The sequence below is a fragment of the Ranitomeya imitator genome, chromosome 3 (genome assembly GCF_032444005.1).
Source record: "Ranitomeya imitator isolate aRanImi1 chromosome 3, aRanImi1.pri, whole genome shotgun sequence".
In the NCBI taxonomy this organism is placed as follows: Eukaryota; Metazoa; Chordata; class Amphibia; order Anura; family Dendrobatidae; genus Ranitomeya; species Ranitomeya imitator.
In genome coordinates, this window is record NC_091284.1 from 686514412 (window position 1) to 686530459 (window position 16048).

The window sequence follows — 16048 nt, forward strand, 5'->3', positions numbered from 1 at the left end:
AATTTGAGAAAAAATGTGCAGCAGGCTGCACTATGAGCAAAAAAGGACAACTGTGTGAGGCAGTGTGAACCCCCCCTGAGCTGAATACAACCGGGTATATGGCTGCACACAAACTACAGAGTGAGCTGCACACACACACACACACACACACACACAGAGACCTTGCAGAACGCTGTTAAAACAGCGCTGCAAGGCAAGAGCAAGCTGAACTGAACAGTGAACACAGCGTTTGCTAAATTAGCCTTGGAAAAGCAAAATAAAGCAATTAGCTATCTCAACTGGCCCTCAGTTAGAACACAGCGTCCTGTCCCTAACTGAAATCACAGCAGAGTGAGCGCAAAATGGCGGCAGCGTTTTTTATAGTGCAGAGTGACATCATTTCAGCAGCCAATCCCAGCCTTGCCAGTACTTACATGCCCACCATGCTAAACAGGATGTGCCCACACTTCCAATCATTCCTCATTGGCTGCTGCGTTCTGTTTGAATTCTGGGAACTTCCGATTCCGGTATCCGATACGCGGGAAGTATCGGTATTCGGTATCGGAATTCCGATACCGCAAATATCGGCCAATACCCGATACTTGCGGTATCGGAATGCTCAACACTACTTGTGACCAAGTCTATCCTCACCATCTGATGTTCTAGTGAATACCAGACATTTAGTTATGCCCCTCCCGGGTAAGCCTAGCCCATGGCTCAGTGGGTCCACACCCATTAGCGTTACACTCTCATCTGAGAAAATTGGTCCGATTATGTTAATCACGCTCTCATCAGACTCTGATCGGACTTTGATCAGTGTGTGATCATAGTGTGATCTGATTTTCTCAGATGTGGAGAAGATGGAAAAACAATTTCCTTGGACAGATTTGGTCCAAGGGAAAAAATTGGACATGTGCATGGCCCCATAGAATAACATGACTTCAAAACATTGGATCATACTCGGGCCGAAAATATCGTCGTTTGCACGAGTCCTTGAAGTGTAGGCAGCCTGCACAGGCAACTGCGATGCTTGTACAGCTATTATTGCGACCTCTGTCTGCTGTGCTGTCTTTGTGACATCAGCACTGCAGCCAATGCGAGACATCAGCAGCAGCTGAAGAGACATGCCCTTTTGGTTAAGTTGCCATGATCAGTATTAGGTAAGTTTTTGATGTTGCAGATTTTCTGCAACATTTCTACACCTTTTAGCTAAATTAGGTTACATGTCTATTTTTCATTATTCACTTTATAGATAGCCAGGCTCGGACTGGGCCATAGGGGCACAGGGGAATCCCCAGGTGGGTCCCTGTCCAGATCTGGGCCCCTGTCCAGATATGAGTCCCAACCCCACTATATGGACAGTATTTGGCTTAATCACTTTATTCACTCTGTACAGAAAAAAGAAGCAGCTCATCATTCATTAACCAAGCTACCCAGTTAATTATTATATAGAGATATAGGTCAATTTGTGAGCAAGGGTAGTGTAATATATGTATACAGGTGAAAAGTGGGCCCCCCCTAAAGTCAATGTTACTGGTGGGCCCTTTGCAACCCAGTCCTGCACTGGACACAGTCACGTGTGGATTAATTTTAGACGCATGCACTATAAATGCACTATTACTGTATATATATATATATATATATATATATATATATATATATATACAGTCATGGCCGAAAGTGTACTAGAAAATGAAGTATTTTTCCCAGAAAATTATTACACATGTTTGTGCAAAAGAACTGTAACAAGTCCTAGACCAATTTCTCCATTAGAATTCTTCCATGTAAAAAGACGGCCTCATATCTTATAATTGTGAAGCTAGCAATTCTGCAGATCAGGGATATTCTGGGACTCAACTCATCTGTGAAAGATAAAAAAAAGACATTGTAAACATATTATATATCATATAATGCTATACATGTAATATATTAGTTCTGGGAGCAGTTAGACATCTTTCACACAATTTCCTGATGTTTCAAACTGCATGAAAAACATGTAAAAATGGCGACATTTTTACTTCTAACATTCAAATTTACATCATTTTTTCATGTGTTCTGAATGGTGGTTTTTATGCATTTTCTACATGTAGTTTTCTTGTTTGTTTTTTTTTTAGCATGCGGAAAAATGCTAGAAAAAAATTGAGGTAAACTTGATTCATTCCAAACCGTGTTTTATAAGTCACTAAAGACGTTCAACTGATAACGACCCAGTGCTATTGGTCGTAAAGGCCCTTGGGTACGGGCTTTAATGCTGCGTCATTGTAAATTTACAGTATGGGGTAAGGGCTACTTCTCCAGTCTAGCAGGAGTAGGGTGAGTCTCTGGTGACTCCAAAGAGAAGACAGAATCGGTTTATTATCACTTCTGTCTTCACTTGTCAGCCACATAACATTCATTTGGCCGCCACAGCAGAGATGCCGAGTCCTAGCATACCCAGAGCAGCTGTGCTATTAACTTATGTTTTTCACTGTAACATGGAATCTTAATGTGAAACATTAACAGTACAAAAATAATAATTTTCAGTCGCAGGGGTGGCACTAAATGAGTTCAGTCGCTGCTATGCGTATAGAGAGCAGTGGCTGTATCCGCACCCTGACACTGACTGACAGCCGGGTCTAATGCTGATCCTGTATGCCGGTGATGCGGTTACCGCTGCTGTTCTCTGTACACAGAGTGGGGACTGGACCCGCATTGGCACCGCCCCATGACTGAAACTCCAGTAATGACGGGAGGTATAAAGTCAATTTCCTTCTGGCTGCGGGGCACTTACTGTCGGCACCAGGCAGATTCAAAGCTCTATAAACGTGCAGATTAACCCCATATCTGCAGGTTAATAGCGTTATTTCACCTGTCATGTTCCCTTTAAGTAGTTTATTATTCATACATATAATACATGGAAAGATAAACTACTTAATGTCTGTACTGTTTTCTCTTGTGGAGGCTCATCCTAGTTCAGTAGCGCAGCATTTTAAGGTACCTTCACACTAAACGATATCGCTAGTGATCCGTGACGTTGCAGCGTCCTGGCTAGCGATATCGTTCAGTTTGACATGCAGCAGCGATCAGAATCCTGCTGTGATGTCGTTGGTCGGGGCTAGAAGGCCAGAACTTTCTTTGGTCGCTGGCTCTCCCGCTGACATCGCTGAATCGGCGTGTGTGACACCGATTCAGCGATGTCTTCGCTGGTAACCAGTGTAAATATCGGGTTACTACGCGCAGGGCCGCGCTTAGTAACCCGATGTTTACCCTGGTTACCATCCTAAAGGTAAAAAAAACAAACGCTTCATACTTACCTTCCGCTGTCTGTCCTCCGGCGCTGTGCTTTCCTGCACTCACTGTGAGCACAGCGGTCACCGCTCTGCTTTCCGGCCGCTGTGCTCACAGCCAGTACAGAGAAGCAGAGCGCCGGGGACAGACAGCGGAAGGTAAGTATGAAGCGTTTGTTTTTTTTACTTTTAGGATGGTATCCAGGGTAAACATCGGGTTACTAAGCGCGGCCCTGCGCTTAGTAACCCGATGTTTACCCTGGTTACTGGCATCGTTGGTCGCTGGAGAGCGAACTGTGTGACAGCTCTCCAGCGACCAAACAGCGACGCTGCAGCGATCCGGATCGTTGTCTGGATCGCTGCAGCGTCGTTTAGTGTGAAGGTACCTTTAGCCTTGGAAATCCATCTTCATTCATCTTGCTGAGGATCTCCTATCCTTCTGCACATGGAGCCACTGCAGCTGATATCTACATGCCTTCAGGCGAGTAGTGCATTATGCAAATAAGAGGGCGTGAAGGTGTAGAAGGCATAGGTCAGGCCAAGGGTGTACTCAACACCCTCATTTGCATATCAAACACAAGCTGATTTTTAATTGAATATAAAGTTATACTTGTCTAGTAAGATTTAAATAAGGGTTAGGTGCCTTGTATAAATGTTTAGGCAGCTTAATTGCCATTTTGGTTGCAACAGACTGCCTTAAAAAATAACATTTGGCAGCAAAGAAATCTAGCAGAGTAAAATGCAACAAAACCCTGTGTGTGAATACAGCCTTAGACAAACTAGAAATTGAGCCAGATATAAATATGTTCAGAATATCCAAGGAGCATTCCTAGCATAAGCAAGAAGAGATTTCCATTAAAAGGGCTCATTGACACGACAGTACTACAACCAGTGGCGTAACTATAAAGTTATGGGCCCTGATGCGAACTTTCAAATGGGCCCCCCCCAACCATGCAAAAATATTTTCCACACAAATTCAGATTTTCCCTATTCATTTTGCACACTATAGCTTTATTGCAAAGTTGTATAGTGTGACCTCAGTGGTGTAACTATCCGGTGCCCCATCCTGGTATATATCTGTCCCCCGTACTGCCATTGTTATGTAATTTATAAAAGAAAATAAACCATTATACTCATCAGGGGCTTACATAGAAGTCATGGGGATCCATATAAGAAGTATAATGCACCCCCATAGTACTCCTTATAATATAATGCACCCCCATAGTCCTCTATATAATATACTGCACAGTTCATAGTCATCTATATAGTATAATACACGCTCCATAGTCATCCATATAGTATAATACACTCCCCATAGTCCTCCATATAATACAATATTATAATACACTCCCCATAGTCCTCCATATAGTATTATAGACTCCTCAGTCCTCCATATAGTATAATACACTCCTTATAGTCCTCCATATATTAAAATACACTCATAGTGCTCCAGTGTAATACACTGCTCAGTCCTCCATATAGTATACTACACTCTTCTGTCCTCCATATAGTATAATACACTGCTCATAGTGCTCCATATAGTATAATGCACCCCTCATAGTCCTCCACATAGTATAATACTCTCCTCAGTCCTCCATATAGTATTATACACTCCTCATAGTCCTCCATATATTAAAATACACTGCTCAGTCCTCCATATAGTATAATGCACCGCCATCGTCATCCATGTCGTACAATTCACTTCTCATAGTATAATGCACCCTATAGTTCTTCATATATTATAATGTATTCCCCATAGTCCTCGATACAGTATAACGCAGCCCACTTATAGTATCATGCAGCCACCCCACGGAGTATAATGCAGCCGCCACACAAAAGAATAATGCAGCTCCACCATACAATATAATGTAACCCCCATAGAATATAATGCATCCCCCCTCATAGTATAATGCAGCCCCTCCATACAGGTGCAGTGAGAAAGACACGGGCAAATGGTGACTATGGGGCAGGGGAGAAGGACACAAGGGGGCTAGAGGAGACAGGCACAATGGTGACACAGGGGGGCTAGGGAGCAAGGAAGACAGGCACAAGTGGACACATGCGGGCTAGGAGGCAGGGTAGAAGGGGACTAGTGGGCAAAGGAGACTGACAAGGGGACACACGGGGACAAGGGACACAAGCACAAGGGGACAAAGCAGACAGGCACAAGAGGACACACAGGGACTAGTGGGCAAGGGAGACTGACACAAGGCTACACACGGGAACAAAGGAAACAAGCACAAGGGGGCACAAGGGGAATCATGGGGACCAGGAAGAAGAGGAGAATGGCACATGGGGACACATGGGGACTAGGGGGCAAGGAAGACAGGCACAAGAGGACACAAGGGGACTCCGAGAGCAGAGTAGATAGGAACGCAAGTAGACAGAGTTTCAAGGGGACAGGGGAAGATGGGGAGACTTGGGAGCAGGGAAGAAGGGGGCACAGGGATTACGAGGACAGGGTAGATGGGGAAAACACGGTGAGAAAGGGGACGGGGGAGACTTGAGAGCAGGGCAGACGGGTCACATGGGGACAAGGGGCTGGGAATGCATGGGGGGAGCAGGAGGACTCAAGGCATGGGAGATGGGGAGCATTGGGGGACCAGGGGAGGAGTGACAAGGTGCATACGGAGGCCTGGAGGAGCTCAATGACCTGAACCTGGGGACCTACGAGGACATGGGGTATGGGAGAGCAGGGAGGAAATGGGTCTGGTGTCACAGGGGGCCGGTGACGCTGGGGGCTGAAGACGGCGACACACGGGCAGCAGACACACCTCACTGCCGCTGGTCCTGTACACCTCCATGTTCATCCCTGGATCCTCCACATGGCTGAGTGGCTGCGGCATGCCCCTCCTAGGCGGATCGGCCCACGTGCCCCCTGTCAGATCCGGAGCCCAATGTTCCTCAGACTCAGCAGCCACCACAGGCTCTGCCAATATGGCGGCCGCCATGACCTGTGCAGATGCTGCACTGCCTGGGTCCTGCAGAGAGCAGGTTCGCGATGAAGTGATGTCATCATGCACCCACAGTGTCAGAGGTGTTATGACCTGGTGTTTAGGACAATAATGGACAATAATGGACCTGGTGGTTAAGAGCACACGGAATGACCTGATAGTTACTAATAATATAGGATGAGCTCTGAGACATGGGAACTCTTCTGACCGCAATCCCTAATCCTATCACACACACTAGAAATAGCCGTGGATTGCTCCTAACGCTCCCTATGCAACTCGACACAGCCTAAGAAACTAGCTAGCCCTGAAGATAGAAAAATAAAGCCTACCTTGCCTCAGAGAAATTCCCCAAAGGAAAAGGCAGCCCCCCACATATAATGACTGTGAGTAAAGATGAAAATTACAAACACAGAGATGAAATAGATTTAGCAAAGTGAGGCCCGACTTACTGAACAGACTGAGGATAGGAAAGGCAACTTTGCGGTCAGCACAAAAAACTACAAAAGACCACGCAGAGGGCGCAAAAAGACCCTCCGCACCGACTCACGGTGCGGAGGCGCTCCCTCTGCGTCCCAGAGCTTCCAGCAAGCAAGACAAAAATCAAAATAGCAAGCTGCACAGAAAAACAGCAAACAAAGAAAAACAAGCAGGAACTTAGCTTCTGCTGGGAAGACAGGTCACATGAACGATCCAGGAGTGAACAAGACCAATACTGGAACATTGATAGGTGGCATGGAGCAATGATCTAAGTGGAGTTAAATAGAGCAGCCAGCTAACGAATTAACCTCGTCACCTGTGGAAGGAAACTCAGAAGCCGCAGCCCCACTCACAACCACCAGAGGAAGCCCATGGATTGAACCAGCCGAAGTACCACAGGAGGGAGCTTGACAACAGAATTCACAACACAGAGGCAGAGGGGAATGATGGGAGAGGGAGCGTTAGCTGACGCTCTCTCCTCCATCATTGCTTCGAACTCTACCGGCGTCATATAGTTCAATACGGCGGTGGGGAGCCGGGCCCCTGACCTGCCAGGCCCAGTGGTAGTTACGCCCCTGCCTCACACACACACACACACACATTACAGATCACACGCACACACTACAGATCACACACATGGACACACTACAGATCACACACACATACTACAGATCACACACACACTACAGATCACACACTACAGATATCACACACACACACACACACACACACACGATACCAGCTCATACACACATCTCACACTCTCCTCTCTGGTACTGGGGAGGCTGATATAAACGTGCAGCTCCTCAGCTTCTCCTGACTACAGCAGCTCTGTCCTGTCCCGCACCTCCTCCGCTCTCGCCCTCTGTCCTGGGGCTGCAGAGCAGGAGAAGCGGTCTCATCGTGCTGACTGGAGCTGCTTCCTGTCTCTCACATGCCCCGGCTGCTCCCTCCCCCTAGATACCCCTCTCACTGTTGCTGTGAGGAGAAATCTCCTGCACTGCAACTTGGTGTCGGGTGCCTCGGACCTTCCGGGCCCCTGACCCGCCAGGCCCTGTCACAGTGGCGACCGCTGCAACCGTGGTAATTATGCCCCTGACTACAACGGTTAGATTTTCTCTCTGGTTGTGTGACCTGAACTATAATTTGGGGCAGGAATCAGTGTATAATATGGACAAGAACATGCTGATGCCGTACAGTTAGCTGTGTTAATCTTAAAGGGAATTTTTCACAAGGTTTGAACTACGCCATCTGAGAGCAGCATGATGTAGAGTCAGACATCCTGATTCCAGCAATGTGTCAATTACTGGGCTGCTTGCTCTCATTTTGATACAATCAGTGTTTTCTCTTCTGCAGATCTAGGGGTTCTCTGAATGCTGAGTTCTGTATAACGCCACCCACCCCTCTGATTGGCAGTACACTGTGTACACTGTGCATAGGCCAAAAGCTGCCAATCAGTGGTGGGGGTGGGATTATACAAACCTCATGAATATGTACGACTACATGACAGCAGGTTTACTAGCCCTCTGGTGATAGTCTCCTGCTGATAAAACATTGACTTTAACAAAGCTACAGTAAGTGGCCTAGTAGGCGACACATCACTAGAATCAGGGTCTCTGTCTCAAATTAGGTAGTAAATACCTGGTAACAGATTTCCATTAAGAAAAATGATTGTGCAGCGACCTACAAGTTGCATTTTGGTGCGGTTGCCGCACCGTCAAAACGACGCATGCGGAGGCATCCGCATACATTGGCATGGCCTGCGTACTTAATGGTAAAGATAGGATATGCACGCCGCATGCCAGCGTAGTCAGAGCTGACCGGAGGAGGTGCGGCGGTTAGTCAGAGCTGACCGGAGGAGGTGCGGCGGTGGGCGTAGCTTCATGGAGGACGTACGCAGCTCTCCGCAGCACCTCCATCCGCAAATGAGAAACCAGCCTTATTGTGATCAGATTCTCTTGCGTGAGAGCATCACAGCACAGGTATGGAGACGATGGAGAACTTAATTTCTCCATCTTCTCCATGGTCTGTGTCTGCGGTAATTGGACTGCCCTTGGATGCAGTCTCATTTAGACTTGTATGGGCGCGTGATCAAATTATCAGATGCACTCACTCCATGCTGATATTGTTCTTTCAAGACGAATCAGCATAAGAAAAAAAATGCAGATCTTCAGTGCCCCATAGTATAAGATACGGCCTAGTGCTGTCCGATAAAACAACAGATAGCGTGTTACGCGCTTGTGTGAGAGAGCCCTAACAGTCAGTTGAGCCTGACGGGTTTTGCCGAAAGGCTCATTTCATATAAATACAAATTCCAATGTGATTCATTGATATTTACACAGGATACACATGACATTATTGCACAAACTTAAAAGGAACATGTGTGTGGATATTGTCAGAAAGTTTCCACCATCACCAATAACGTCTGCAAAAACATCTATACTTAATAAAGGTCAGCAGCCATACCACGGTTTCTTGTTGCATGCAAATGATACACAGAAAATCAGGGCTGAAAAATCAAACACTAACATTATTCCTATCTTCCTAGATGGATATTGTTGGATAGTGTTTGTAAAAATAACCAATTTTGCAATTTACTTCTTATTGAACTTTGCAACTGTTTCTGAGAAATCAACACTTTCCTTTAGCCTATAAATTGTTAAAAGACCGACCACTGCTGCTGTCTAGCTTGTAAGCAGTGCAATGAAGCTGTCAGGAGGTAACAGCGCTCACCAGCAATCCTGACCAGCTTCAAAACTGTGCTTACAAGCTCAGAAGGACAGAGCTTGTAAGTACATTATACGTTCTGCTGCCTTCAAGGCAATCAGCTGTAAACAAAAGAGAAGTATTAGAATCTCAAAAACAGCTTAAAATGTTCATAATAATTAAATGGATCATGCTTGTAAATTTGCAAAAATTACTAAATTTCTGTTTTTTTTTTAGTCAAGATGGGGTGGAGAGTGTACATTAATGAGAAAAAAATGAACTTTTTTGAATTTACCAAATGGCTGCGATGAATCAAAGACTGAAAAATGTAAAGGGGTCTCAATACTTTCCGTACCCACTGTATATTAGTGAAGATTGCTGAATGGGTCCCAGGACAAGAAGGGACCCTGGTTGGTGCGGCCCTGACACATAATGTCTGATTTCACTAGAGAGGGTTTGTATGTTACATATCAGAATGGCAGACACCTCGTGTCCAGAGTAGTCAGTATTTCCTCTACTTGTACTAATCTGAAGGTTCTCAAACAGCTCATAGAAATAGTGCATCAGTGTTAGTAATAAGAAAAAAAAGACATAAATTGTATTTTTATGGAGCTAGACAAGTTTTTGAAGGTCACATGGATTGGAATGAACATTTTACTGGTCACAGTAAAAGGAAAAATTGGGGTCATCAACACCGCGTTAACAGGTATTTGTGGACTAGGCTTTTACACATACCTAGAGAGCGTTGATTTTCACCCACCTCATGTATGTTATCCTGTGCATCACTTAATTCTTTGAGCAGGTTTTGGTGCTTTCAGTGATGCCAAGTAGTCCATAATAAATGTTGGAAAGTAGGAAAGGGGGATGTAGAATAGTTTTGCATCCCACCCAGCAGAGTATCTTGTCCAGGGATGGCAGGCGGTCAGTGCATGCTCTATACAGTTTGTTACCCTGTAGTTCTTGGCAGAACTTGTTGTCACCATTTGCTCCATATTTTGTCGGACTGCATACATACAATGAAAATAATTATTAATGGAAACTGTGCAGCATCTCATCTAAATGAGTCAAGATCTTGGAAATGTTATATATTAAAGGTTATGTCCAGCTTTATGATGTTGATAACGGGGTAGAGATGAGGGGATTGATCAATGGAGGTTTGAGATTGAGCTGAATTGCTTGAAATTCGCAGTTTCAAGCAAATTCTAACATTAAAACAGTTACCCGGCACCATTTTGAATACTGTTGAAGCATCTGAGAGCTGACTAACATTACTTTGCATTGCCACATGTGCCACTCCATAATGCCGTGCAACTATGATAGCTTATGGAATATCATACCTTGTACAGTGGTGGTCAATACCTGGGCCATCACAGATCAAAAATTCCCAGTGGAGCACAGTTTTTACACTAGTCGTTTTCCATCTCCAAAGTCACTGGGTAAGTCTCTCTCTTTTCGAGTATAAGCTCTTATGATCTGTGGGATTCCCTCTCTCTTCCACCTGGAGGGTGTAAGTTCTTACGGTCAGTGGGGTCCTCTATCTCCCGCCTGTAAAGTGCAAGCTCTTATGGTCAGCGGGATTCACTCTCTATGTCCCACGTGTATTTTCTGACCAATGGCAAGTGTTCCAGTATTGAGATTTACACAAATGTTAATGCCACAAACAGAAGTCCTCGGAAAAATTTGGTAAATTAAAATTTTAAAATATCTCCTCATCTCTAATCCTAAGAGGAGTTCATCAATGTCAGATCGTTGGGTGTCCGACACTCGGTTCTCCCACCAATAAACTGTTTACAGCTGCTGCAAGATGTAATCAGTTGGAATAGCATGTCTCCAATAGCTGTGTAGTATGGCCGTTGACGAAAACTGCATGTCTCATCAATAGCCGATAGATAAGGTACACAGCCATGCTATTCTGGCTCCATTCACTGTTTACATCCAGCTGGAGCTGAGAACAATTGATTGGTGATTCCAAGTATAAGATATGAATATAATAAAGCTGGACAATGCCTTTATTTACAGAGCTCAGCATAAATGAGTACATCCTCTTTCAAAAGTAAGATGTTAATCAATCTCTTACTGAATACAAGAACAATTTCCAAAATTTTTACAAGATTGAGTTTTATAGAATTTCTTTTTTTTACCCATAACATGAAAGTAAGATTAATAATATAATATTTATTACAAAATTTTCAGTTTTACTCAAATTAGTTGATGCAAAAATGAATACACTCCACATAAAAAATACTTGTATTTTGTATGATTTTTAAGAACCACTCCAAGCTTTCTAGGCATGGAATTTACAAGCTGACAACAATATTACAACATCTATTTTTTTTTCTATTATTTAAATTATTTAACCCATTCACAACATGTGCTGTATATATAGCACAAGAGATCAGAAGACTGCATCATCAAGTCTGTTATGGAGACTATTGACACATATAAAAAGTAAAAAAAAAAGTTTTAAAAAATACAAAACAAAAAATAAAATTTAAAAACTGAAAATGAAAACTAAATCTCCGAGCACTAACAAATACTCGGAGACCATCCGAGCGTGCTGGGGAAAACCCGAGCAACGAGTATACTCGCTCATCACTAATCACCACCCTTTGGCCCCATTCTAAATAAAGCAATAAGAAATATGAAAAATACAAATATTTGGTATGGCCGCATTCAGAAACACCGGATCTATCAAAATATAAAAAAATTAATCAGATTGATAGACAACGTAATGAGAAAAATGTTATGTTTTTTTGGTCATATATATGGCACATGTCGTGTCTCCCCTTTCATGTGGGCTACGACGCTGAGCCCACATCTTTTCTGGCACTTGACTGCTGATTTGATCTGCTGAAGTGTGCCCCTAACAGCCGCCGGTGGAATCGTGATCCACCCATGGCTGTTAACATGCTAAATGCAGCTGTCAATCCCTGACAGCAGCATATAACATGCACAAGCCAGAAGAGCATTACAAACCATGCCGATCGGTGTCCCAGACACATGATCACGGGGCACCAATGGGTTGATATGACGACGCTGCTCAGTGGCTGGCATTCATAGCAGAAGAGCATTTCTGCTACACAGAGCAGGGCAAAAGCGCTTTTTTAATCAAACTTTGGCGTTTTTTTCACCACTTAAATAAAAAAACAACCTATACATGTTTGGCACCTACGAACTCGTAATGACCTGGAGACTCATAATGGCAAGTCAGTTTTAGCATTTGGCTAAAATGTTAAAAAGAAAATTGTGGAATTGCACTTTTTTTTTGCAATTTTACCGCATTTGGATTTTTTCTCAATGTTCCACTACATTACAGGTCCTTCTCAAAAAATTAGCATATAGTGTTAAATTTCATAATTTACCATAATGTAATGATTACAATTAAACTTTCATATATTATAGATTCATTATCCACCAACTGAAATTTGTCAGGTCTTTTATTGTTTTAATACTGATGATTTTGGCATACAACTCCTGATAACCCAAAAAACCTGTCTCAATAAATTAGCATATTTCACCCATCCAATCAAATAAAAGTGTTTTTTAATAACAAACAAAAAAACCATCAAATAATAATGTTCAGTTATGCACTCAATACTTGGTCGGGAATCCTTTGGCAGAAATGACTGCTTCAATGCGGCGTGGCATGGAGGCAATCAGCCTGTGACACTGCTGAGATGTTATGGAGGCCCAGGATGCTTCAATAGCGGCCTTAAGCTCATCCAGAGTGTTGGGTCTTGCGTCTCTCAACTTTCTCTTCACAATATCCCACAGATTCTCTATGGGGTTCAGGTCAGGAGAGTTGGCAGGCCAATTGAGCACAGTAATACCATGGTCAGTAAACCATTTACCAGTGGTTTTGGCACTGTGAGCAGGTGCCAGGTCGTGCTGAAAAATGAAATCTTCATCTCCATAAAGCATTTCAGCCGATGGAAGCATGAAGTGCTCCAAAATCTCCTGATAGCTAGCTGCATTTACCCTGCCCTTGATGAAACACAGTGGACCAACACCAGCAGCTGACATGGCACCCCACACCATCACTGACTGTGGGTACTTGACACTGGACTTCAGGCATTTTGGCATTTCCTTCTCCCCAGTCTTCCTCCAGACTCTGGCACCTTGATTTCCGAATGACATGCAAAATTTGCTTTCATCAGAAAAAAGTACTTGGGACCACTTAGCAACAGTCCAGTGCTGCTTCTCTGTAGCCCAGGTCAGGCGCCTCTGCCGCTGTTTATGGTTCAAAAGTGGCTTTACCTGGGGAATGCGGCACCTGTAGCCCATTTCCTGCACACGCCTGTGCACGGTGGCTCTGGATGTTTCCACACCAGACTCAGTCCACTGCTTCCTCAGGTTCCCCAAGGTCTGGAATCGGTCCTTCTCCACAATCTTCCTCAGGGTCCGGTCTCCTCTTCTCGTTGTACAGCGTTTTCTGCCACATTGTTTCCTTCCAACAGACTTACCATTGAGGTGCCTTGATCCAGCACTCTGGGAACAGCCTATTTGTTGAGAAATTTCTTTCTGGGTCTTACCCTCTTGCTTGAGGGTGTCAATGATGGCCTTCTTGACATCTGTCAGGTCGCTAGTCTTACCCATGATGGGGGTTTTGAGTAATGAACCAGGCAGGGAGTTTATAAAAGCCTCAGGTATCTTTTGCATGTGTTTAGAGTTAATTAGTTGATTCAGAAGATTAGGGTAATAGGTCGTTTAGAGCAGAGGTCCCCAACTCCAGTCCTCAAGGCCCACCAACATGTCATGTTTTCAGGATTTCCTTAGTCTTGCCCAGGTAATAATTGCATCACCTGTGCAATGCAAAGGAAATCCTGAAAACATGACCTGTTGGTGGGCCTTGAGGACTGGAGTTGGGGACCTCTGGTTTAGAGAACCTTTTCTTGATATGCTAATTTATTGAGACAGGTTTTTTTGGGTTATCAGGAGTTGTATGCCAAAATCATCAGTATTAAAACAATAAAAGACCTGACAAATTTCAGTTGGTGGATAATGAATCTATAATATATGAAAGTTTAATTGTAATCATTACATTATGGTAAATTATGAAATTTAACACTATATGCTAATTTTTTGAGAAGGACCTATATATGGTAAAATCAATGATGCTGTTCAAAAGTACAACATGTCTGGTAAAAAAACAAGCCCTCACATGGCAATATTGACAGAAAAATAAAAAAGTTATAGCTCTGTGAAGAAGGTGAACAAAAAACAGAAACGCACAAAAACGGAAAGTGGCCCGGGGGTGAATGGGTTAAGAACAACCTCTTTTAGAGCCTGAATGCTGAATGGAAAGTGATGCTGAACTGTTTTCTTCAGGATACTCCATAGGTGTTTGATTGGGTTCCAATCCGTAGATATACTTGACCACTGAATCACTTTCACCCTGTTCTTCTTCAGAAATGCAACATTGTCCTTAGATGTGTGTTTTGAGCAATTGTGATGTTGGAAAAATGCACGTCTACCAAGGGCACGGAGTGATGGTAGCATCTTCTGTCTCAATATATTGCAAGACATCTGTGAATTTAATATACCATCAATGATGCTCTCCTGCAGCCCAACATAAGGACACTGCTATCACCATGTTATACTCTATGCATCATGCATTTTTCTTTGTACTCCTCACCTTTGCAATGTCATACAGTTTTGATGCCATCAGTTCCAAAGTGTTCATATTTTTCAGCATGGGCCCTGGCACAACGTAGGCAGGCTTTTTTGTGCATGGAGTTTAGGAGATGCTTTCTTCTTGGACGACACACAAACATGCTACTCCTCTGCAGTGTAAGCCGTATTGTGTCATGGGAAGCACTCACCCCAATTTGGTTTTCTTCTTCTTTAGCTAACTGCAGTGAACTTGCATGTCGATTTTCTTCAACCTTTTTATCAGATTTTACTGTTTAGATGTTAACTTCCATAGTTGGCCTAGATGTCTGTGAGACGGTTGTAGGTCCATCTTTGCTAAATTTTTTGAATCACTTTTGCTCCAGTTTTCTGACTCATAAATAAAGATTTTCTGACATTCTTGTAGCCTTCATCTTTCTTGAGTAAAGAAATGATTTTCTTTCTCAGACCTTGTGACATTTCTCTTCCATGTGGTGCTATTGCTGACAGCATGAAATGAGAAGGGGTTTACTTTGTTAATAAAACTCTTTTATTGTAAACTGTCTTGTGGACCCCTGTTTAATGAATAATTACACTGACTTGTCTTCAAAATTGTGTTAATTCATAGTCTAAATTTTAGCTTTACACTTAAATCTTTCATTAGGGTTTACTCATTTTTGCAACATGGGCTTGAATTAATTCTTTTTTATGAAAATTACTTTTTTGGGTGTGCAAAATAACAAATCTTGTTTACAATCAATGGCCCACATTTGTTGATTATGAAAGGAAACTAAAAGCTTTCTGACATATCTGTTGGGGTATATTCACAAAGCACTTATTGCTTGGCTTGACACTGTCTTGCTGAACAAATTAACCAATACAGGCAAATGTATAATTATACAGTTGCATATATTCGCTACTGAATAAATAAGTTGAAAGAGTATTAAGACGCTAAATTATTTTTATATGGTGATGTATAAAAAACAAATCACAATTAAGTACACTTTTTAATATTTTTCAGTTTGCCAGATCGATTTGATTCTCACCTTCATAATA

General features: G+C 43.2%; 1 protein-coding gene across 3 annotated transcripts in view; it reads right to left on the bottom strand.

The window, feature by feature from the left end:
- Window positions 1-1343: 1343 nt before the first annotated feature.
- LOC138670812 (retinol dehydrogenase 7-like) overlaps window positions 1344-16048 on the bottom strand; it is a 33703-nt gene continuing 18998 nt past the window's right edge. For all 3 annotated transcript variants that reach the window (XM_069758501.1, XM_069758499.1, XM_069758500.1), the window contains exons 5-6: window positions 10143-10385; window positions 1344-1841 (exon numbers count right to left, since the gene is read on the bottom strand). In XM_069758501.1, the coding sequence (XP_069614602.1) occupies window positions 10165-10385 (221 nt within the window). In that variant the 3' untranslated portion in view covers window positions 1344-1841; window positions 10143-10164. The remainder of the gene's footprint in view (window positions 1842-10142; window positions 10386-16048) is intronic.